The sequence below is a fragment of the Mesoplodon bidens genome (assembly GCF_964165515.1).
Source record: "Mesoplodon bidens genome assembly, chromosome: 4".
Taxonomy (NCBI): domain Eukaryota; kingdom Metazoa; phylum Chordata; class Mammalia; order Artiodactyla; family Ziphiidae; genus Mesoplodon; species Mesoplodon bidens.
In genome coordinates, this window is record NC_138160.1 from 12,854,537 (window position 1) to 12,879,422 (window position 24,886).

Sequence of the window (24,886 nt, forward strand, 5' to 3'; positions counted from 1 at the left end):
TTTAATGCCTTCAGCTCTGGGGCAGGGACTCCTACTAACCCACTGTTACAAATGAGGAAAGCGCGCTGCAGAGGTCAGGTGACTTGTGCCTGGTTAACAGCTTGTAGGAGGTGGAGCGGGGACTGAACCCAGGCAGGCTGCCTGTGTGTTCTCAGCCACCACTGTGCTAGATGCAGTGACAACGACAAATACACGTAGGTCCAGGCAGGTCACTCTTGTCCACGTCGTGGTCATCTGGCCCTTCCGGCCAGTCTGCCTTTATGATACTGGTTAAGTTCCTGGAGGGGAGTGGGGAGTGGGTAGGAGTTCTGTGCGTGCTTGCTTTCAGCATCTATAATACTATATGCTCACAGGAAAGATTACTGTGAGACTCCAGTAAGAAAATGTTTCAAACCACCTGGCAGAGGGCTGAGCATGGAGTAGATGTTTAGGAAGAACAGTCAGCCTTCTGTAGCCACAGGTCTGCGTTCTGGATGTGCGGGGTCACCTGTTCTCCGCGGTTGTAGAAAAGAGACTTGAGCATCCACTGGTTTGGGTATCCATGGGGGGTCCTAGAACCATTCCCCCTTGTTACCAAGGGGTGACTATGTTTAAATCCAGATCTTCCTTGATTTGAGCCACATCCACACCTGTCAAAGTTGTTCGGCCATTTGATTTTCAGTCTGACACGTCCTGCTTCACCAAACAGCTGTCATTCTCATGTCCTTGGGCCCAGGTCTCCTGACCCCACCATGCCCGCGGGTGAATTAAATGAACGTGTGATGCGCTACAATATTTGCTTCACAGTGTGGTCCAGTCTCCTGCCCGAGAAAGTTGATACGTGTTTGTTTCTCTGGACACCTCTTTACTTAGCATGATCCCTCTTTAACACTATTTTATGTTGTCATGCAATTAAAAAATAGTCAACTCTGTATTATGTTTCTTAATTTTGCATCAGGTGTTTATAAGCTAATTTGGTTATCTAGTTTATTAGAAACTGTATAAATAAGTGATAGCTTTTTTAATAGGAAAAGTGAAGTCTGAACAGATCTGTAGTTTTTTAATCACTCTGATTCATGAGGAATGTGTGAGTTCCAAAGAGCGTTAAGTTCTTCCCCCTAGTGTACCATCTCCATGCATCATCTGATTTTGACCTGTAATATAGAAAGTGGATGAATGACCCTGTTATCCCTGGTATAACTAGGCCTTCACCCATCTTCTTATTAATGATTTTCTTGGGAGCAGCTTTTCAATTGCATTGGTAGGTTCCAGATTGCTATGGGATTGAACAGCTCACACACAAGGTGATTGGCAGGACTGGGCTACAGTCTTCACCTACAGGACTTACCTTGGACTCAGCCTGACCTGACCAGTGTCGTCCTCTGGCCTGGTGGCCAGTCAGCCTGCCCGCTGCCCCTTGGCACTTTTAGCCAAGAACAGAATTCTCTCACCGTTTCCACTGCCTTCTATAAAAATGGGGCATCTTAACATGGGAACTTAGGTTTACCTGTGGTGTGGTTTCATTAGATTTTAAATTGGTGCTAATAATTTAAAATGATTTGATGGCAAGTAGATTTGATGGCAGGTAGCTTCCCAGGCTTAAACCACAGTTTTTAGCCTAAGAACATGTTTGCAACTGAGCTGTAAACTCAAGGAGACAGTGGTTGGAACTAGATGAACAGAAAAGACTTTCCGTAGAAGAGAATGAATTGAAGAGAAATTCAGTAGAAGAGAAATTTTTTTCCCTTGTAAATTGTTTAAATTTGGAGGTAGTTTCAGGCTGCAGAAAAGTGTTAGAACAGGGAGCTCCCGCGTTGCCTTGACCGGATTGCCTGGTGGTTTGCGCTGTCCTCTCCCCCCGCCTCTCTCCAGCCCTCACATCGACACTGACACAACACGACCATCCTGCCCACGGGCCATCCGTATTTCCCCCTGTCCCGGCTACGTCTCTTTCTCTTTTCCGGCCTGGCAGCATGCGGTACGTTAGTGGACGCGTCTCACCGGCCTCCTTCACACTGGAACATTCTTTAGTCTTTCTCTGCCTGTGTCTTCGACAGTCTTAGAGTTCAGGCCTTTTCTTCTGTAGGATGACCCTCAGCCTCCCACCCACGCAGTTTTCTTGGGGAGCTGACTGGGCCGAGTGTCACAGCAGGGGCACAGGATGCTGACCCCCCCCACCCCACGACTGCCGGTGCTAACCTTGACCACCTGGTGAGGTGGGCAGTGTCTATACCTCAGACTTCTCACGGCCTTAGCGTCCCTGCTGACTCCTGCCCACGACAGCGCCACTGTGATGCCCTCAGACGCTGGGGACCTATTTCCATGATTCCTTCTATATTCATTAGGTGACCTTCTGCTGTAGGAAGGACTTTATTTCCTTTCTTCCCCATTTTTTAATTTATTTATTATTTCAGTATGAATCTATGAAATCTTATTATATTCCATGGGTTAAAATCCAGTACTCTGTTTTGACGCCTAAATTGTCCACGTTTGGACAGTGGGACAACTTAGGCCTCGTGTTTCTGTGTTTTTCTGATCTGTCCTTATCGTTATTGGAGTGTTACTATCTAGCATAACAGGATGTTCCCAGGCTCATCTTGTTCTTTTCCTGCCTCATCCCTGAGATCAGGCGTCTCACCAAGAGGTTCTGGTTCCTTGTAGTGTTGCATGGTATTTAGAAACAAGGATCTGGCTGCTCAAGAATGTTCACTTGCTTGTGGGGTGCCAGTGCTTCTAGGCCGTCTGAGCAGAGTCAGGAAGCATGTGAATGTAGATACCCATCCACCCACCCACCCATGCATCCATCCATGCACATACATCTACAGCTATTGCTGTGTCTGTGTCTGTCTCTGTTTTAAAACCGCACATGTTCCTACTGACACATCCGTCTCTAATCCAGTACCAGCCTTTCCCTTTCTCTTTATAAATCCCCTTTCAGATGGCGAGAAACCTGATTCCCTTTATCCTCGGTATATTAAGTTATTTGTTCGTTAAGTGCCTTTGCTCTGTCTTCCCAGTCTCCCCCGTTCCCCCGGCCTCTGACCACCCCCAGTGCCCGCGCCCTTAGGAAGCCCAGCGCGGGGTCACCGTGGCACCTCCACCGCTCACTGCTGCAGACCCTGGGCACTGGTTCCTCCATGTTAGGAGGGGAGGGGGAATGGGGGATGGGAAAGCAAGGATCACTCGTCTTTTCAGTGATTTTCTTCTTTTCCTAAATCAGTGGTTTTCTAACCTGAGCATGCTGGTTATAAGTGCAGCTTCTCGTACTCCACCCCCAGAGATAGTGAATCTCCATCTTTAGTGGGTTTCCCAAGTGATCCAGGGACTCTGATGCAGATGCTTTACAGCCCACACACTGAGATATTCCCTGCCTGGCTCTCAAGAGCTGCCGGCTGCCCAGGAGGCACTCATCCCACAGAAATTGAGTGCACCCCTGCCATGGGCACAGGTCACTTAGGAGGAGGAATATTGGTAAGCAGGGCTTGTGCCTCCTTTTTCTTTCACCGACTTTTCCTTTCCTTCCCTCCTTCCTTCCTCCTTCCTTCCGCAATTTTTTTCTTTAAATAGTTACCTACAGCTTCTAGTCTCTGGTCACAAAAGTTTGCAGAGGAAACTTTCCCAGCACTTTTTTTTCCCCCCAGGACACAAACACCTGCTTTTCTGTGCTTTAATTAGACCTGTCCCACGTTCCTGTTTGTGTTGTAGCAACAGGAGCATGCCCGTGCCTCGTCAACATGTGCTTGCTTCAGTTTGCCAGGTTTGGGGCTCACGCTGTCTGATGTAGTTGATCGCAGGAGAGTGAAGCAATGCAAACATCTGGGATAAGCTGTAGTTGTAGAAACAGCACAGAGAGTAGTCCTTTTCCACATTTTATCTTAAGCAGACTTACCAACTACTTTCTCAACAAGCTGAATTCATAGACGTGATTCTTATCTCAGTACAGCATGCCCGTGCCATCTGTAACCCTAACCGCCCCCATCTGAACTGTGACGTGAGACTGTGTACCGGGCGTCCAGCCACCTACCCGTGGTCTTCGCCACAGCAGTCACAGGCGGGGATTCTTAGAGCGGAGGAGGTGGAATGCCACGTCCACCGCGGCCCGCCTGATCCAGTGTGACCTCAGGGTTTAGTTTCTGCATCGGCTTCTCAATTTAACAAATATTGAAATGTCAGTTTAACAGTTTCACACATTTCTCAATTTAACTTACTGCACACTTCAACAGCACCTCGTAGAAGTGGCTGATAGGCGGCCTGAAGAGCTGCTAGAGCTCCTTTTTGAAGGAGCTGTGCAAGTGGGTGATGGCCCGATGAGGGTTATTAGCCTAAAAGAAAAGCAAACACAAAAATGAGTCTCCCCGATAGTAAACATCCTAAAACCCTGTCGGTGATGTGTGACAGCTTGCCTGCCTGGCTATAGAGCAACTTCTCTAGAGCGGTTATTTCAAAGCCTCATTAAATACTGCAGCATCGCTGTAGACGTGCAGGTGCCGTAGTCAATGTTGGGCACCGCATCAGAGCCAACAGACCATCCGGGGGTCTCTCTCTGCACCCCCAAACTTCAGGCCTTGCAAGGGCTTGAAATACAGAAGCAACAGAGGTCAAGCCCACGTGGAATCTGTAGAACATGCATGTTCTCTGCATACAGTTGACTTAACTGGCCGGGCTGTGCCAGCCAGTTCCTTGTCTGGGTCCTGTTCTGGTTTTCCCTTTCTGAAGATCCCAGGTAGAGGTGTCAGCGAGCCGGGCCTGGTTAGGTTGATCTGGTTTTGAGTAAGAAACCTAATAGCTGAAAGAAACGGAAATAGGCTTTCAGAATTCCATCCTAAGAGCTTTGCCTGAAGAAAACCGTCTCAGCGGGGAGTCCCATCCTCTAAAGGTAAGGATGTTGGGTGGCCTCCCTGGGGTGTGGGAAGCCAGCATGCAGCCCTTCAGAAGGTCCTTGGCCAGTGTTAGTAGCAGCAGCTTCCTTGCGGAGCCATCTTAAGACAGGTTTACGCTCCTGACTCAAAGACAAAGTGTTCATCCCTTTGGCTGAGGAGTGTCGACCACAACTGCAAAGCAAGCTGGACGCTCACGTGCTACCATTCGTCACTCTTTCCTGCTTTCCTAGAACCTGGACTTGAGAATAACTTCGTGAGAGTTGCGGAGGGTAGTGGGGCTGCGAAACGTTCTCAGGCTCCGCATGGAGGGCTGTGCCCTGCAGGCTGTGATGAGCCACACCCTGCGAAGGAAGCAAAGAGGGGGATGCTGGTTTGAGTCAATGCATAAAAGATTTGAAGAAGGACCACCGTTTCTTCACGACGTGTCGAGTGTCGAGTGTCGTCATTTCTAGCCGTGCCTTTATGCAGTTCATGTATTTTGCCTACATTGGTCCTATCTTGGGAATACTGTTCGAGCACTGTTAGATCTGATATAGCACCACATTTGGATCTGACTGACCTTTCCCAGGTCATACTTGGTCCTTGGGTGGTGGTTGTTGCCACCTTGAGCGATAATCTCCAGGTACTGGTCTCTTTCTGTAGATCAGAGCAGCATTCTGTGTGTGAGGGAAGGGTACTCCTGCTGGAGGCTCTGAGCTCTAATTTGATCTAGTGGGAAATATAGAGACCCAGGTACCGGATATAAGAACGGGCAAGCCTCTGTGAGGTTTGGCGGAACGTTTTGTAGGGTGGCGCACAGGAATCCAAGTTACAGGTCTTAGGTGAAGTTTTGATTAAAAGTAAATAATCAAGAACCAGACCACTGTTCTTGATTTTAAACAGTTAAGTTTCCTCTTAAATATTAGGAACGAACATACTTATGATATGGTAAAATTTTAAACTTCAACCCCTTTTTTTCCTTTTTTTTTTTTTTTTTTTTCCGGTACACGGGCCTCTCACTGTTGTGGCCTCTCCCATTGCGGAGCACAGGCTCCGGACACGCAGGCTCAGTGGCCATGGCTCACGGGCCCAGCCGCTCCGCGGCACGTGGGATCTTCCCGAACCGGGGCACGAACCCGCGTCCCCTGCATCGACAGGCGGACTCTCAACCACTGTGCCACCAGGGAAGCCCTCTTTTTTGCATTTTTCTTAACTCATTTAGGTATTAGAGTGTATTAGTTCATATATTTATAAAATGTTACTCTTTGTAGAATGTCACTTCCACTGCCTTTCAAGTCCCTGAGTGCTGTATTCCAAGAGAAATGAAGAGCAGAATGTGAAAAAATGGCCCAATTTGATGTTTTCAAAAATTACAGCAGATCGTTCCTGCTTTTTGATAGTAAAGGTTGATTTCCTCTGTTTACAGCTGTGGTCTCTTTGTGGGACAGGGTTTGACTGCCTGAAAGCTAAAAACACGTTTTTAGACAATACATATAACTTAAGTAAATTAATTCACCTGCTTCTATATAGTTAAGAAATTCAGAACTGTATCACATACCATAAACTTATATATATTCATTGTTCTAGTACTTAAATTATATATGAATAATTTGCTATTTTCCGTTTTTTATTTCATTAGTTTTCTGCTGGTTATTCTGTACCATTTAAAAATCCTTATTTTTATACAATAGAACAGTCCTCTTTATAAAATTCTAGCATATTTTCCCCTATATAGTACTACTGTACTTATAAAGACAAAGACATTTTGCTAAAATTTACTAAAATTTATATATGGTATTCTTCATGTGCTTAAATAATACCTTTTAAATTGACAAATTTGTGACTGCTAAACTGAAATAGAGTAGAACTATTCCTGAAAGCTTTATTGGAGAATTGTTACGTATGAACACACATTTGGAGTTCCATGGGGTCTAGTTTTGGTTCAACAGGTGTCCTCTTGACTGGGATTTGTTTCTAGCCACTTCTGCTGGCACACTCTCTACCCACAAGTGACAGTACCAGCAGGGGCACCACCAGAGACAGTTTAATCCCTGCTTAGGGGCACCCAGAAGGCAGAGCTTTGCTTAATGTGTTCCCTTATATTAAGGTGATTGTGTGTTCACGTACTCAGTCATTCCCTCCCGCCCCTCCACCATGAGTAGGCATGTTGTTCTAAACCCAGTAATAATATCTGCTCTCGAGCTCTGTCAGACAGATGCAAAGACACCCAAGAAAGATTAGTTGGAATATTCTCTCTCGGATTATTTATTTATTCTCAGTAGTAGAATATTAATGGTGTCACATGGATGCCTTTGGAAACTTGGTAAGGGCTGGGGACCCATTTGTCATTTTGTATTGTGGTTTAAGATCCAAAACAACGGCTTAAGATAGAGGTTTACTTTTTACCAGTGGGAAAAAGTAAACCTTCCCAGGGCTTGCATCCCAGGGCTGGTATGGTAGCTCTGTTAGTAGGAGGATCTCTGAATCCTTTTGTCTTTTTGCTTTGCCTCTTCTAGCAGGTGGGCTACCATCCTTAAGGTTGCCTCAACGTCATCAGTAGCTGCTGAAGCTCCAGCCATTTTCACCAAGTTATCGGCAGCAGGGAGGAGAAAGAGGCAAGGGGGGAACGAGCATACTCGGCCTCCTAGGCAGCTTTCCTGGAAGCCCCATTCAGCATTTTTTACCTCTGTTACGTTAGCCACTCCTACTTGGAAGCTAGTCTAGGAAATGCAGGTTTATAGCTGGAGTGTTGCCGTTCCTGACTGTGGGGTTTGGCTATCAAGGAGGGGCAAGTGGACTTTGGGGAAGCAGCTCTCAGTTTCTGCCACATCTTCTGATCTATATCCTTCTGGCACACGTTCACCAAGTCATATGCTCTGGTGTATGTTTCCTGACTTACGCATATTATAAGGAGTAAAACTCAGAGGAAATATTTATAAGGAATTCTTTCTAGGCTCTGTACAAATGCGAAATGTGTAACTTGGAGTATTGGTCCTCAGTCCTAAGAAAGGCTGCACCCCCATTGTTTAACTGAAATTTTAGGGTACCTGCTCAAATAAAAGGTATGGGTAATTATTTTCAGAAAAAATTTATGTTTGTATATATAAGTTACTGATATGCTACAATATGAATGAGAGAAAAAAGAAAGGTGATTTATGATAAAATGTGTTTCAGTCTATAAATGCCTAAGTACGTGCAAAATGGAGGAGAAAAAAATTAGATATTCAGGTGCTTGCAATATATATAAAACCATTGTGCTGGTATTTTAAAACGGTAAGCAGCTCTTGTAAAGTTTCAAAGAAGACCAAGCACTGCCTTCCTTTGATTAACATGGTTAACTGCATTCCTGGAAAAATCAGTGTATATTGGAGTAGGTGAAAAAAGAAAAAGAAAAAGAAAAAAAACCTCCTTGTTTATATGTCAAATAGAGCCTAACTCAGATTATTACAAAAAGCGGGATGATTTTGAGGTAATATCCTGCCTCTGTGAATCTGTCACAATAAATCCCTTCCGAACCCAAGTCAGTCACTGTGCCTCCCCTCCCCCAAATCATTGTATCAAAAGTGCCCACGCAAGTTTCAGTGACTCCTGGGGGCAACTCCCTGCTTTGGAAGACTTGCATTTCCTCTGTTTTTGTTTGTACACATGCCTGACACAACTGCTGCGGTTCGGTTGGTTCCTTTTTTTCCCCTGTTCTCTTTGGTTATGTCAGCTTGGTTTGTTTCTGCTTCAGTTTTTCTAACTTGATGTATTAGATGAATTTTCATCTACAAAGGCTGGTAGCCAACCTTCATAAGGAATAGTCAGCACTTCAAACAAAGGTCTCCGAATCAGGTATTAGGAAACAAACATGTTGCATTCCAGCAAGATTTAAAGTTGTAAGAGGATTAAAGGAAGAGATTAGAAAATTCCACATGCCTCTCATTTGCCACCAGTTTTTGGTTGCTAAAGGCTTCCTTTGGCCTGTCCCAGTCACCCAGTGCCCCACTCTCCTCTGTCCTAAGGGTTTGCCCCTGAACCCTGTCTGCGTCTGTTAACAAGCCTCCCTTTCGGGACTTCCCTGGGGGCACAGTGGTTAAGAATCCGCCTGCCAATGCAGGGGACACGGGTTCGAGCCCTGGTCTGGGAAGATCCCACATGCCGCGGAGCAGCTAAGCGCTTGCACCACAACTACTGAGCCTGAGCTCTAGAGCCCGCAAGCCACAAATACTGAGCCCGCATGCCGCAACTACTGAAGCCCACACGCCTAAAGCCCGTGCTCCACGGCAGTAGAAGCCACTGCAATGAGAAGCCTGCGCACCGCAATGAAGAGTAGCCCCCGCTCACCGCAACTAGAGAAAGCCCGTGCGCAGCAACGAAGACCCAACGCAGCCAAAAATAAATAAATTAATACATTTATATTTTAAGAAACAAGGCTCCGTTTCGCTCCTCCTTTCCATAGAAACCCAAGGAGGCTTTCAGATTCAGGAGGATCTGAGCAGGATCCTGGCTATGAGGACTGGCTTAGGGAACGCCCTGAGCCCCACACACAGCCCAGCCACGTTATGTGCATCACATGCTTCTTCTCGTCCAGTCTGATCATATAGTTTCTCCCACATCTGGCATAATCGTTCATACGTTTAAATGTAAAAAATGCATAATGCTTTTCTTTCCGTATTCTGCCCTCACCTTTTCTTACTGTTTTTGGTTAGTCTGATTGCTTTCATTTAATTGTACTTTGATAGTTAACTGCTGTGATACAGCACTGAAATCTCCTTTAAGAAATGATGGCATTTTAATTAAAATTGCTTCTAAGTTAATGAACCAAATAAAATGGCACTTTTTAATTTTCTTTTTTATTTTTTGAGGTAAAATTGCTATCCAACTGTGTCAGAAAGTGAAAGTACGTATTCTTTGCCTGGTGCTAGATTATTGATTTCTTCTTAAGTGAGGTTTCAGATTCAGCATTAAAAATTTTGCTCCATTGTGATTGTTGCATTCTCGCTAACATAACTCAAGAAAAGTATTACTTTAAAATTTTAATTTGCAGATATCGCAGCAATGAAATTTTATGTCAGCCCATATGTCATTTAAGGCAAAATACCATGTTTATTTATTAGGACTAGCATCTACTACAGTGTTCCGTGATGATGAATGTTCTTTTAAGTCCGTGTTTTACCATATTTGGTTTTGTGATGTAACTGAATAACTGATGGATTTGTTTTCAATTTTATTTTGTTCTTTATATAACATGCCTTTGAAAGAAACTGCGGTTTATGTCTGTGTGTGTGCGAGCACGTGTCTGTGCGTGTGTGCGCACACGCGCTGGAGGACAGGTTCTGCAGCGTGGCCTGGGCGGAGCCTCGGGTCTGGAATACTTGCTGGTTCATGATCGCTCGTCTGTCCTGCCGGCAGGTGAGCCAGGACGGGAAGTCACTCCTCGACAAGCTCCAGCGGCCCCTGACTCCCGGCAGCTCCGATTCCCTCACGGCCTCCGCCAACTACTCCAAGGCCGTGCACCACGTTCTCGACGTCATCCACGAGGTGCTGCATCACCAGCGGCAGCTGGAGAACATCTGGCAGCACCGCAAGGTCCGGCTCCACCAGAGGCTTCAGCTGTGCGTTTTCCAGCAGGACGTCCAGCAGGTGGGTCTCACGGAGCCCCTGTCCGCGCGGGGCGACTTGTGCCGAGCGAGAGCGTAGGTGGGCGTGTCGTCACAGGGGGCCGTCTGTGCTGATGAAAGCAAGCTGGCCAGGTGGGAGAGAGAGACACACACAGACACGCATGCACATCTCCTTTCTTGCCATGAGTGAAAGTGGCGCTTTGAGAACGTGTGTTCAGGCTGCTGTCTGCCACGAGCTCATAGTCCTGGAACACAGGAGATGATGCAGCGCCTAACCCGGGGCCCCTCTGTTCTATTCTTGACACAGGCTGTCCTTAGTTATGTTTATGTGTGAGAATAATGCCTCTGGTGCTCATAGCGAGTGCTGGTACAGTTTAAGGTTTGTCTGCTCTCCAGTTATTTAATGATGGGCTAATCATACTTCTCTCCCCGCTTGGTGGATAGTGCAGTCCGAGGGGCACAGGGGGAGCTTAATAAAGAGTGGATAGTGAATAGTGGTGGATAGTGGATAGTGCAGTCCGAGGGGCACGAGGGGGCTTAATAAATAGTGGATAGTGAATCATGGTGGATAGTGAATAGTGGTGGATAGTGGATAGTGGTGGATAGTGAATAGTGGTGGATAGTGGATAGTGCAGACTGAGGGACACGGGGGTGCTTAGTAAATAGTGGATAGTGAATAGTGGTGGATAGTGGATAGTGCAGACCGAGGGACACGGGGGTGCTTAGTAAATAGTGGATAGTGAATAGTGGTGGATAGTGGATAGTGGTGGATAGTGAATAGTGGTGGATAGTGAATAGTGGTGGATAGTGAATAGTGGTGGATAGTGGATAGTGCAGACCGAGGGACACGGGGGTGCTTAGTAAATAGTGGATAGTGAATAGTGGTGGATAGTGGGTAGTGGTGGATAGTGGATAGTGGTGGATAGTGAATAGTGGTGGATAGTGGATAGTGGTGGATAGTGGATAGTGGTGGATAGTGGATAGTGCAGACTGAGGGGCACGGGGGTGCTTAGTAAATAGTGGATAGTGAATAGTGGTGGATAGTGGGTAGTGGTGGATAGTGGATAGTGGTGGATAGTGAATAGTGGTGGATAGTGAATAGTGGTGGATAGTGGGTAGTGGTGGATAGTGGATAGTGGTGGATAGTGAATAGTGGTGGATAGTGGGTAGTGGTGGATAGTGGATAGTGCAGACCGAGGGGCACGGGGGTGCTTAATAAATAGTGGATAGTGAATAGTGGTGGATAGTTGATAGTGCAGACCGAGGGGCACGGGGGTGCTTAATAAATAGTGGATAGTGAATAGTGGTGGATAGTGGATAGTGCAGTCCGAGGGGCACAGGGGTGCTTAATAAATAGTGGATAGTGGATAGTGGTGGATAGTGAATAGTGGTGGATAGTGAATAGTGGTGGATAGTGGATAGTGGTGAATAGTGGTGGATAGTGAATAGTGGTGGATAGTGGATAGTGCAGTCCGAGGGGCACAGGGGTGCTTAATAAATAGTGGATAGTGAATAGTGGTAGATAGTGGAGAGTGGTGGATAGTGAATAGTGGTGGATAGTGAATAGTGGTGGATAGTGGATAGTGGTGAATAGTGGTGGATAGTGAATAGTGGTGGATAGTGGATAGTGGTGGATAGTGGATAGTGCAGTCCGAGGGGCACAGGGGGACTTAATAAATAGTGGATAGTGAATAGTGGTTGATAGTGTATAGTGCAGTCCGAGGGGCACGGGGGGCGCTTAATAAATAGTGGATAGTGAATAGTGGTGGATAGTGGGTAGCGCAGTTCGAGGAGCACAGGGTGCTTAATAAATAGTCGTCTGATTAATGAAAAACGGGCTTTTACAGTCATTCATTTCTAAGCAGTTGACATCTTTATTGCTGTTACAAAAATAAGAGGAAGCCCAGTCCCAATACCATTTATTTCCTTGTTATGAAATATGGAAGATTGTCCTGCTACCAGGGTTTTGAGGATTAACGCTGTGGGAGCTTATGAAATATGATATAGCTTTAGTAATAAATAAGATAAAAGTTGTGTCTTTGCCCTAAAACAGAGGAGAAAGCAAGGGCGTGGATGAGGTGTCAGTCTGGATGAGGAATTCTGGGGGTGCAGGGAAGCCCGTGGCCTCCAGGGGAGTTGGCCTGAAGCCACAGTGATGGGTCGGGAACAGAGCCTATGTCCCCTCCCTGGGTGTCCCGAGTCCGGGAGCATTGCTTAGACAGGGAGAGGCTCAGACTGCGCTCTGCCCGAGTCTCACCTGCCCCGGAGGGCGTTGTCTGCCGATGGACGGAGGCGTGGAAGTCGTGCCGTGTCCTGACGACACGTAGGTCCTCCATATGCACTGGTCATCATTCTTCTAGTAATGGGATCTCGTGAGTTCCAGATCCTTTTAATTGCTCTATAATTTTTAACTTTCGCATAGTATACTTTGATTTTACTGATGGTTTTGAGTTCTCTGAAGGTTGCACGTACAAAGCGCCATAGGAATAATCATTTTGATACCGTGCATGCGTCTTTACGATGTTGTTTTTGTTGAAGAAGGTAATTGCCAGGGAAAGAAGATGGAGGAGTCAAGGTCTAGAAGTTACTGTGAGAACTGAAATTGTGAGGTTGAAAGCACCAACATTAGTTTTTCTTAATTGTCCAAAAACTGTCACAAAGTGTGGAATGTTAATAGCTTAGACGTGATTATTAAAGGATTTCCCCCCCTGCCTCCGTATCCCTTGGGCCAGCTGTTCATTACGTGTCCACGGGCCAGCACACTTTCTGGACTTGTGTCTGGAGCAGCGGCTGGCCCCCCTTTCTTTTCTCCCCCCAGCTCTCATGGCTCCCTGGGGCACCCAGTCACATAAGAATAAGCCACTGGGCTGTCATGTGAGAAGAGGAAGCCTTTGGAAACAAGCTGATGAGAAAATCATCTAGTTTGGTGCCAGGTAGTTAACTGTGCTTGAATTTGAAAACCGCAAACATTAATTTTTGTAGGTAGAAAGGTAATTTCGATAATTACGAGGCCAGTTCTTTAAGCTGTTAATTTTTTTTCTCAAGAGCCAGAACAGAGCCGCTTTAGTATTGGATGTCGGCAGGAGAGAATGTTTTGCAGTCCATGGCCCTATTAGCATTCTGAAGAAATAATAATTGCTGTTTAAGGGAAACATTTTGTCGACTAAATGATCGGGAATGGTTTGGACTCATTATGCAAACGGGAAATTGCTCTGTGAGCTTGTGAAGCCAGGAGCGAAGTTGATAAGATTAATAAGCAAAGCAAACACTTTGCTTAGGAGGAGTCCTTAGGCTGGCAGGACTGAAAATGTGTTTCTGAAACTCAAGAAATTAATCACACACAGGGAAAAATTTTGCCATCTTGAGCATAATGGAGGAAAGGTAAGCTGAGGATAAGTGAGGAAAAGAAAATAGTACTTTAGGAAGATGTTGTCAGCAGAAGATAAATTTGTCAAGACAAAAACAATCAAACTCCAGGGCAACATCATAAGCCAATTAGAGATACCACAAGTGTTTTTTGGTTGCTTTGGGTCCTGAAAAGACATCTGTAAATTCTGAGGAAAAAGAAAAGCAGCTTCCCACAAAAGAGGTAAGGACGATGACATTCTTGTGAAGACAGCCCTCCAGGAAGAGTATATGCTTGTCTGTGGAAAAACACTTGAAAGAAAAGACGTGAGACCATTAATAGCGCGTGCCCTTGAGGCAGGGAGGGCTGGGGGGGATGGCATGGGGGATTTCATTTTTAAAACGCATAATTTTGGTTTAGTGGTTAGTGATTTTTTTTTCATAACAAGCAAAGGCAATTTCGTAATTTCTGGATGGACAGTGTTTTGGATAGGAGTCAGGCGCTGTGGGGTAGGGGGTGTGAAGCTACCATCACAGAGCACTGAGCACAGGTCCAAATCAAAGGTTGGGGGGCACGGGTGGTAGGAAGACTTGCTGAAGATTTGCCCAAACACATGTCCTGCCTACTGGACAGCCTTAACCTTGGTCATCGTTAGCTTAAAAATAAAATTAATACCATCTGTCATATTTCTTGGTGGTCAAATAATAGACCTATTCCCATTGCCTTTTTTTTTTTTTTTTGCGGTACGCGGGCCTCTCACCGCTGTGGCCTCTCCCGTTGCGGAGCACAGGCTCCGGACGCGCAGGCTCAGCGGCCATGGCTCACGGGCCCAGCCGCTCTGCGGCACATGGGATCCTCCCGGACTGGAGCACGAACCCGCGCCCCCTGCGTCGGAAGGTGGACTCTCAGCCACTGCGCCACCAGGGAAGCCCCCCATTGCCTTTTGTTTACTGTTAGAGCAACCCCCAGTGGATGTTTGGTTGAATTAGTGAATGAAGAGTTGTCTTACTGCCAAGCGGTGTTTTCCAGTTTAGGGTATGCTTTAGTTTTCTCTAACAGCATCGTTGATCACTGCTGCACTCGTTCAGATGAGGTGACGGTTTTGGAAGCAGTCCACAGCAGGACGCCATCAAACCCCTTCTCCTGCTCACTGGTGCAGTCGGCCTGCCTCTTGGGCTGGTGGGATTTGGCTGCTCCAACATGTTGTGTGAGATGAATGGGCCCCGGAAATCTGCTTTCCTGAAGCAGGCTGACTCCCCCCACAGAAGCCCCTCAGACAAGGAGAGCTTCTCCTACAAAAGCCTCTGGCTGCCCCCATAGCCCTTCACCCTCGCAGACTTATCTCTTGGAAAAACTCCTTCCGGGTTGGTGTTGGGCCATTAGCTAATATTCTGAAAAAATGGTCAGGCAAATCTAGTCCACCCTAGATTCTTCTCGTCCACACTTCATTCTTTTTTTCAAAATATCTAAAATTGAATGTGTGGTATTCTGAGAGGTACAGAGGTAAATATGTTGACTAACTCAACCTTCCTTTTCTCAAGGAATTACAGCCTAGTGAGAGTGGATGCTTTAATAGCCTCATAAATTAGACCGTAACATGCTCAGAGTTGGCATGTGTGTCTTTGCTTGTTGTGAGGTGTGATTTTGCCCAGGCGTGAGTTTGAGTCATGCCTCTTGAGGCGCTGCCCACGTGAGGGAGTGAATAAAGCTAGCCGCCCTCATCGGTGTTGTCTGCCTGCCTTGCACATGCCATCTAAGGGAACATGTCTGTGCTGTAATGACTTGTGCAGATTTGGGGGTTCCAGGGAGCCTCGTCCGTATCCTCAAACTTCAAGGCTGCAGCTTATGAGGAAGATGAAGACTCCTGTAACAGAGGTGCAAGTCACGACTGCCAGGGTGCCAGGAAAGCCTTCCTGAGAGATGCAGGTTTCCGCTGGTCTTTGACGGGTGGCTGGAAAGTCAGGAGGTTGAGGATTGTGCAACAGGGCTTGCGGGGATGGTGGAGACACAAAGGGCGGGGCCTGTCCGGAGCAGCAGGTGCCCAGAGTGGACAGTTGGGAGCGTGGAGCCTGAGCTGGTGCAGGTCTGGAAGGACGACCCCCGCAATGAAGGTTTGGGAGTTGTTTCTGTGAGCTTTGGGACACATTGAGGGGACGTGGCGAACCTGAGCGCCGTGAATGTTTCCTTCCTGTCTTAGTGCTCTCGGCCAGCCTGTGGTGGAGGGGTTAGTGTTTTCCCCGTTTCACCACATTGAGTTCAAACCCGTAGACCGTGTGTTTTGACTTGATGCTGCGGCAGCGGATGACAGGGTGCACTCGTGTTGGAAAGATTGCTCTGGTTGCAGGGTGACAAGTGCGGCGTGAGAGCAAGATTCCAGGCCAGGAGACAGGCTCGGGCCCCACCGTGGACCAGCGTGCACGTCGGGGAGTCCTGGGGTGAAGAACTGAAGGTCCGTGGGGCAGTGGTCTGTGTTTTACTCTCTGGTGTTTCCCAAGTGTCTGGGATAGTAGATGCTCAGTAGTTGCTGAATGAATGAATGAATAAACGAGTAGATGAAGAAATTTAAGGAATTCCCCAATGTTGCTAATTAAAGATTATTTGGAGTTAGTCTCTTTGTTTATTCTGGAATGGGGGAGGGTTGGCCCTATGTTGGAATCAAGTCATCTAACTGGGAGATCTTCGTGAAGGGACCAGGAGCTTCGATTAAGGTTGGGGAGTTAGGGGTGGCTGAGGAAGGAAGCGGTAATTTCATTGCCTGGGAATTTCGCCAGTGTGTGAGATCTTTAAAATATTAAAGATTTTGGCCACTTGAACGTAAAGAAATGGGTTTCAGGTCCACGGAGAAGCTATTTCCCAGTTCTGCCTTGGGTCCTAGGCTGCTAGCCATTTGCCAGTAAAAGTCATCCCTCAGCGATGCCTGACCCAGAGGTTCCACCTACACTGGACCTAGCTCTTAAGGGAAGGTTCCGGAACCTCATTTGTCCTTTGCTCATTAATTTAAGTCAGAAGGATGGGGTTTTCTCATCGGTGTCATTCTACAGCCCTCGCTCTGTGATGATTTAATACTCTCTTCTGTTTACATATAAGAATGGTTAGAGGGCTTCCCTGGTGGCGCAGTGGTTGAGAGTCCGCCTGCCGATGCAGGGGACACGGGTTCGTGCCCCTATCCCGGAAGATCCCACATGCCGCGCAGCGGCTGGGCCCGCGAGCCATGGCCGTGGAGCCTGTGTGTCCGGAGCCTGTGCTCCGCAACGGGAGAAGCCACAGCAGTGAGAGGCCCGCGTACAGCAAAAAAAAAAAAAAAAAAGAATGGTTAGAAAATGGCCATCTTTTCTGAGAGTTTCTCAGTTAGAATTAGCGAGTACTGGAGGGCGAGTGTTTGATTAGGGAGCAGATAGAGGCTAACTGCTGATCTTTCTGGTGGATCTGGAGCCAGCTTTCATTGCCTTTTTTTTTTTTTTTTTAGCGGTATGTGGGCCTCTCACTGCTGTGGCCTCTCCCCTTGCGGAGCACAGGCTCCGGACGCGCAGGCTCCACGGCCATGGCTCACGGGCCCAGCCGCTCCGCAGCATGTGGGATCCTCCCAGACCGGGGCACGAGCCCGCATCCCCTGCATCGGCAGGCGGACTCTCAACCACCGCGCCACCCGGGAAGCCCTTTCATTACCTTTTGTCATAGCAACAGAGAAGAGACTTGACTGTCAGAGTAATCTTAGTAACCGCAGCTTGCAAGGGGCCCACAGTTCAATGGTGGGGTTAAAAGAGTGGGAAAAGGGACGAATCTCTTCCCCACAGTGGATGCAATACAGGAATGCAGGGCGCGGGAGCTGGCGCTGTGAGCCAGTGGGACGGGAAGTCGAGGACACATTCACACAGGGGTCAGGATGACCAGGAACGGACGGACCAAGAACAAGCCCCAGGCAGCTTGGTCTCCCCGTTGTTGAGTGTCAGCCGAATTGCCGGGGTCCCCTAAGAGGAAAGTGCCCAGGGATTAGCTGACAGGGAAGACTGCATGCATGCATGTGTGTATGTATATTTCTGTAGTTCAGTAACTAGACTTAAGGTATACATAACATCCGGATGCGTTTCTTAGATAACATCTAGACATATTAAGATTTTTCTTGGACAACTTTGGACTATTTTATACTTATTTCCAAATTAAGAATGAGAAAAATAATTTTTAAAAGTTTAGAAAATTGCTAAAGGTATTAGACCGTGTTGGTAGAGTGATGGTTTGGTTGGGGTGTGATGGGAGTATCCAGGGTGAGACTATGTGAATAGTAACCTACTTACCTCCTTTCCTCCCTCCCTCCCTCCCATCCTAAGGTTCTTTGTTTTCCTTAAGAAATTTAATGTACTTATGTAATTAAAACTACGGTAATACCAGGAGAAGTGATTTAAAGTTTTTTAGAAGATGGATGGATGGATGGATGGACGGGTGGATGGATGGACGGATGGATGGATGGATGGACAGACGGACGGATGGATGGATGGACGGATGATGTAATAGTTTAGAAGCCTGCCAGCCTCTTTCTGAGCCCTTCTTCCCTGATTTCGCCCAGGCTCCCTTCCACACAAGAAAGTGCGTGTGGAGCACGTGCTCCTGGCCTTTCCTGTGCTCTCATGGGAGTTAAGCAGAAGTAGCTACTGCAATGCGGGGCATTTGGTGTTCTGTATCATATGTTTACTGTGTGTAACCTGACTGAGGTGTTTTAAATAGCATCTTTTTCCAAGTGAGCATTAGGCTTAATGTACTTTGAAATGTTCTAGAAACCATTTTTTAAAAATTTCAGTATTATGAGTATTTAGAAGATGTGGTACATAATATAATGGAATATTACTGAGCCATTAAAAAGAATGAAATAGGGCTTCCCTGATGGCGCAGTGGTTGAGAGTCCGCCTGCCGATACAGCGGACACGGGTTCGTACCCTGGTCCGGGAGGATCCCACATGCCGTGGAGCGGCTGGGCCCGTGAGCCATGGCCGCTGAGCCTGCGCATCCGGAGCCTGTGCTCCGCAACGGGAGAGGCCCGCGTACTGCCAAAAAAAAAAAAAAAAAAAAAAAGAATGAAATAATGTCATTTGCAGTAACATGGATGTACCTACAGATTATCATACTGAGTGAAGGAAGTTAGACAGAGAAGGAATATCTATATGCTTATTGCTATGTGGAATCTGAAAAGAAATGATACAAATGAACTTACTTACAAAACAGAAACAGACTCACAGACTTAGAGAAGGAACTTCTGGTTATGGCGGTGGGGGAGGAGATAGGGACTCTGGGATTGACACGTACACACTACTACATTTAAAATGGATAACCAACAAGGACCTGCTGTATAGCATAGAGAACTCTGCTCAATAGTATGTTCCAACCTAAATGGGAAAAGAATTTGAAAAAGAATAGAGACATGTATATGTATAACTGAATCACTTTGCTGTACACCTGAAACTAACACAACATCGTTAATCAACTATGGTCCAATATAAAATGAAAAGTTAAAAAAAAGAGTAGGGGCTTCCCTGGTGGCACAGTGGTTAAGAATCCCCCTGCCAATGCAGGGGACAGGGTTTGAGCCCTGGTCTGGGAAGATTCTCACATGCCGCGGAGCAACTAAGCCCGTGAGCCACAACTCCTGAAGCCCGCGCACCTAGAGCCCGTGCTCCGCAACAAGAGAAGCCACCGCTCGCCGCAACTAGAGAAAGCCCGTGCACAGCAACGAAGACCCAACGCAGCCAAAAACAAATAAATAAAATAAATTTTAAAAAAAGAGTGATTATATTTTTAGAACAAACTTAATTCTAATTTTGAAATACGGTGATTGAAGAAACGGAGAGTTCTTGGCTCCACTGGAGAGAAGTAAAGAAATGTGTGGGTGGAGATAGTCGTTACTGTCAGGCAGCAGTGAACGCTGGACCTAGAACTCTTTCTTCACTCAGTCCCCAAGAGCCCACAGATGCGTGTGGAATTTTGTGTCTGTTTCATTTCACTGTAACTGTTATGCCGCGCACTTTACAGAATATAGAGCCAGAGGCCCTTGTGATCGCGTCAGGCCAAGCCCCTCATTTTCCAGGTGAAAAAACCCCAGACTCAAAAAAGTCGAGGGTCTTGGCCAAAACTGCAGGAAGCCCCGTGGGTTTTTAACTGCTTCACTGCTCTTGACCTGGGGAGGATGCTTCACTCTGAGCTAATCAAAGAGTCAAACTGACATCTTACTTAAGAAGGAATATTTAAGTGGAGCTTCTCAGGCTCCGGGAAGGGACTTTCATGGAAGCTGCAGTTGCCCATCACTGCAAAGGAAAATAGCTACTGAAGGAGACTTTTAAAATTTCTTCACAGTTTACTTTCTCACTCACTGTTTGCATTCACCTTAGGAGTGGATGAGGGGAAACAGAGGCCGCAAGGGAGAGAGGGCGCTGACTCCCAGCCCCCAGCGGTCCCGAGCCCGGCTATTCCCAGCTCACAGCTTCGTGTTCTTCTCTGAGCAGCTGATGGGAAAGGGCCGAGCATGACTGGGAGGCCGGCTTCAGGAGGAAAGTACGCTGTGAGCGTTAGGGAAGAAAGCGTCAGGCAGGCTAAGATGGCAGGGTGTGTGGGTTCCCTCACTTCTGATTTTTAACTTCGTGATTAAGCGTCATTAACAGCGTGATACTGGACGTCCGTTCTCCTTGCGGCAGTGGCTGAAACACTGGCCTTTAATAAAAGTTACGCTATCGAAGATCAGGCCTCCTGTTTGGTCCCCCACTTGAGTTTAGCAAATTTCAAATGATGTGGCTTAGTTGTTCGGTCATCCTTTGTTATAATCACTAAAACAGCATTGATTTGATCATCAAGAAAGCTCTTACCTAAATGCTTCTGTCAGGAGCACTTATTTAAAAGCAGAACTAGAAACATAGTATGTCCATTTCTAGCTTGGTATCTGGATGATTTAAATAACAGCCAGCCTGTTGAACAAGGAAGTAACTAAAGTTAAGTGAAACTGGGTTGGTTTTGGTTTTATAGGGAATCTAGGGTAGGGCTGGGAGGAAATTCATATTTTGCCACTGGAAAATCTGATTTCATATTAAAAAGAACAAATTCAGAATATTTTAGAATTACCATTGTTTTTCATTTGTTTCATGTAACTGTAGTTTTTAAAACTGAATATAGAATCGGGAGAGTTGTTTCATTTTTGTGTGCTTAAAATGTGAATTAGAGCAGCAGTCCCCAACCTTTTTGGTACCAGGGATCGGTTTCGTGGAAGACAGTCTTTTTCCACAGGCTGGAGTGGGTGGAGGTGGTCAGGCGGTGATGCCAGCGATGGGGGCAGCAGGTGAAGCTTTGCCCGCTTGCCGGTCACTCACCTCCTGCTGTGCGGCCTGAGTCTTAACAGGGTGGAGGACCCCTGACTTAGAGGGAACTCTCGTTATTGTGACAGAAAACACTGATTCACTAGGCCTTGTCTCTTTAAAACAGTAGCTAAAATTGACAGATGCTTTCCCTGAATACCGTTTGCATCCAAAGTTCCCAGTAAAAATAGATAAGCTTAACGTGCTCCTGGTGGTTTTATGTCAGAGGTGTGGTCTAGTTTTTACAAACAGTAAATCTTAGCGCTGGAACTCTAATGTTAGAAATATTTTAAAGGTTTTCATATAGTATTTGCATTTCATAAAGTAACACAATATAATGAGGGGTAGGAGCCTGTGTCTGGAGTCTTGAAGTCCTGTGTTTGTTTCTCTTTTTCACTAGGTGTTCTTTCCCGGGCTCTTAACTTTCCTGAGCATCCAGTTCTTCCTTAATAGAGATAATAATAAAAGTCTACTGTCTTATTTGTAGCCCTTGGGACAAATATGTTTTGGAATTAAGAATCAGAGTTGAGAAAGAGAACAGTGTGTATACACTGTGATACACACTCTGGTGAGGTCTGGGCAGCCCCCCATCATCAAGCACATGGAGATTTCTGCAGCCAAACATTCAAGGACCCACACCAAAGGGATCCATAAAGCCTATTAGTAGCCTCAGGTCAGGTCTTATCGCCAATGACTTTTTCTGACCAAGTTTTGAAAAAATATTTGGAATTTCAGAGCTGTTTTTAGCTTTTTGTGGATAAGGGGTTATGGACCTATATTGCCCTCCCAAGCACAGCACAGAATAATCTCTCAATAAATGATGCCAGAGAGAATGACGTGGTGCATGGTGATGATACAGGGCTGTTCTAGTAAGTATTAGAAATAAACACCTCTACATTTTCAAGGGAAAATGTCATTACGCTGGTCTTTATATTGCATGCTGTTGACACAGGGCCTTGAGAATGTCTCCTCTCTGACAAGGGTTTAGTATTTAGTTGTAAGTTCTTAAATAGTAATTACTTAGAAATATTAATCCACAAAACATAGCGAATATTAGGTAGTAGGGGCTTATGGCAGAAAATTACTTTAGAGATTGTACAGGATGGCCAGACTCGGCCACATGAGTGAGAGTAGAAAAGGCAACAGTGGCCAGTTCCCGAGGCGTGTGATCCAGGCGCGGTGTTGTTTGCTGGTTCACCTCCCCCTGTTTTGCTGTCTATTATAATAGTGTCACTTCATCAGAGGTCATTTACCCAATAGCCTGAACTGTTCTGAAGCAAAGCAGCTCTTTCCTTCCTCAGTTTGCCACCTGTGTGCCAGCTGTGCTGACTTGAAGAGGCATTGGAGACTAGAGGCTAAGAGAATGGACCCTGCTTCCGGGGTCCAGGTCCACAGACTGGCTCTTGCACTTGGTAGCCGTTGGTCCTGTGTCTTCATATGTGAAACAGAGTCACGATGTGCCCCCATCCAGCTCTCCGTGAGGACTGGTGGTGTGGTGTACGTCAGGGCCGGCTTCAATAGCAGGCTCTCAGACAGCAGTGCAAATATTCGTTAAGAGGTGAGCATCGTCATACTGCCGTCGTCACGTTCAATCTTATAATTACCTTACAGACAGGGAACTAAACGATCTGAGATCTTCTGCACAGCTGACGTTTTGACTTAGATGCTGAGAAGAGTTATCTGTGTTTTAAGTCTTGGTGGCTCACTTTGGAGCGACCTTGACCTTGGGGCTATCATGGTGCCTGTTAGAGGACACTGAGGTACAGAGGAACGAGCTTGCCCCACATTCCCCAAACAAGGAGGGGGCGGTGTCGACCTCCCAGCCTTGTTCTCCTGCCTGTGAACCAGGTGCCCGTGGGAAGGACTGGCTTTTGCCCTTTTTCCTGGAGCCGGCTTCAGAGAGCACGTTGTTCTTCAGGTGAAGGTCCCAAGGCAGGGAGAGGGCAGCTGCCACCATGGCTGGGTCAGGGAGGGGGCCGGCTGGACTAGCTTGATGGAGCCCCTGACTTGCAAATATTTTTATGTTTTAAATGGAAAGGTTCCACAAGCTTGTCTTTCAAATGCTCCTTGGGCAGGTACATTCATTCAGGATTCCTTGGCAATGTTTCCCAGGAAACATTCTCAGACTTAATGAGAAGCAAAAGCCTCGTGGGGAAGTTTGGTTTTGAATATGAGCTAGATTTCATAATTGTCTGCAATTGTTTTTAAAAAGTGCTTGGAATTTGTACAGTCTTCTTTGAATTACTTTCATGTTTGTTGGAAATATAATTTCACTTGGTATTTACAATTCTGTGAAAAGGAACCACTAATAAAAGAAAAATTGTAACCCATTTGTAACCCTGAGTGGTTGGTTCATAATAGCTTTTATTTCCAATTTATGCTTTCTGAAGCAACTTTTCTTGGGCTTGAAAAAACAAATTCTTATTTTTTAAAAAAGACTGTATTTTGCTCCTTCCAGCTCTTTCTACCAAAAAGTGTTTGTCTTTTACTTTTTGAAATTGTGCCCTTACTTCAAGTCTGTATTGAGTCATCAGTACTCGTCAGGTTTGCTGTTACCAAACCTCGATTTTTCTTTTTACACTATGTTGAGGAATATACAGCAGATACTATAGCTGTAGTTTAAAAAAAGAGTCTCCTAGTCTTTCATGCAGATCTGATAGGCAAGTGGACAGTGGCACAGGTGTTACTTACGTATCTCTCAACTCCTTTCAAGCTTAATATAGTTGATCCTGGTCTTCTGCCTGGTGCTGGCCTCATACCGAAAGGCACATTCCGTGAACTGTATCCATTCTTTGAAGTTGAGACATCTTGAAATTATCATTGGGTGTTTCTTCAGGAGTGAGAGAGGACCTGTGTTCTGTAATAGGTACTAAGAGACTGTCCTATAAACAGCAGCTTGATAGCAGGTGGTGAATGCGGTATTACCTTCTAATGGTGATACTGAAGGCCTCTCTCTCTCTCTTCAATCTCAAGAAAGAAAAATAATGTACTAAGTGCACTGGTTAAAAAGCAATGGAACATCCATAGCCTGTGCCACCAAAGAGCTTGACATTATGTGGAAGCCGTCTCTGGGGACAGTCTGTGGGTGGGGATGGCTTGTGTGCTGTGTACCTGCCACGCCAGGATATTAAGGTGCCTGACAACTCACAGGCCCCCATTATTATCCCCACTGAGCAGGCGGGAAGCTGCAGCTCAGAAGGGCTACCCCGTGTCTGTGGGGCAGGGGGCTAGAAATGAAAGGTAAAGAGGGAGCTCTCAGAAGGGCTGGGAGGTGGACAGACAGAATACAAATGGATCCAGTAGGAATCACTTTGACAGTGTGACCCCGGGTGACTGGCAGGGCGTGGTGTAGACAGAGGTTCAGGAACGAACTGTGGTAATAAGGTAAGCGTGTACCTTTAGCCTGAGCAGCCGCTGCGCCGCGAGGCTTGACCTCCGTACCCCGCCCTGTCCTCCCGCATGCGCGTGTGTGCGTGCACGCATGCGCATGCACAGACACACACACACACACACACACACACCTGCTCATTCTACAAGGCTCTTTACAGAGGACCACCAGGGATTTATGCAGGTTCGTGAGCCATTTTATTTACACGCACTGCTAACTTTGCTAAGCCCTGTGCAGAAAGGACCCTCAGTCAGACCAGAAGGTCACTGGTGTGCAGCCGAAGAGGACGAGTCCGGTTGTCCCTGGACAGGCCTTTAGCAGCTGCCTCTTGTTATCTAGACGTCTGTCAGCACCACTGATCTCTCAGTGGCGGAGGTAACAAA

The 24,886-nt window shown here is 46.5% G+C and overlaps 1 protein-coding gene across 3 annotated transcripts in view; it reads left to right on the top strand.

Moving 5' to 3' along the window:
* TRIO (trio Rho guanine nucleotide exchange factor) overlaps positions 1 to 24,886 on the top strand; it is a gene marked incomplete at its 5' end in the record, with an annotated part of 386,192 nt that overhangs the window by 187,093 nt on the left and 174,213 nt on the right. For all 3 annotated transcript variants that reach the window (XM_081233199.1, XM_081233200.1, XM_081233198.1), the window contains one exon: positions 10,233 to 10,463. In XM_081233199.1, the coding sequence (XP_081089325.1) occupies positions 10,233 to 10,463 (231 nt within the window). The remainder of the gene's footprint in view (positions 1 to 10,232; positions 10,464 to 24,886) is intronic.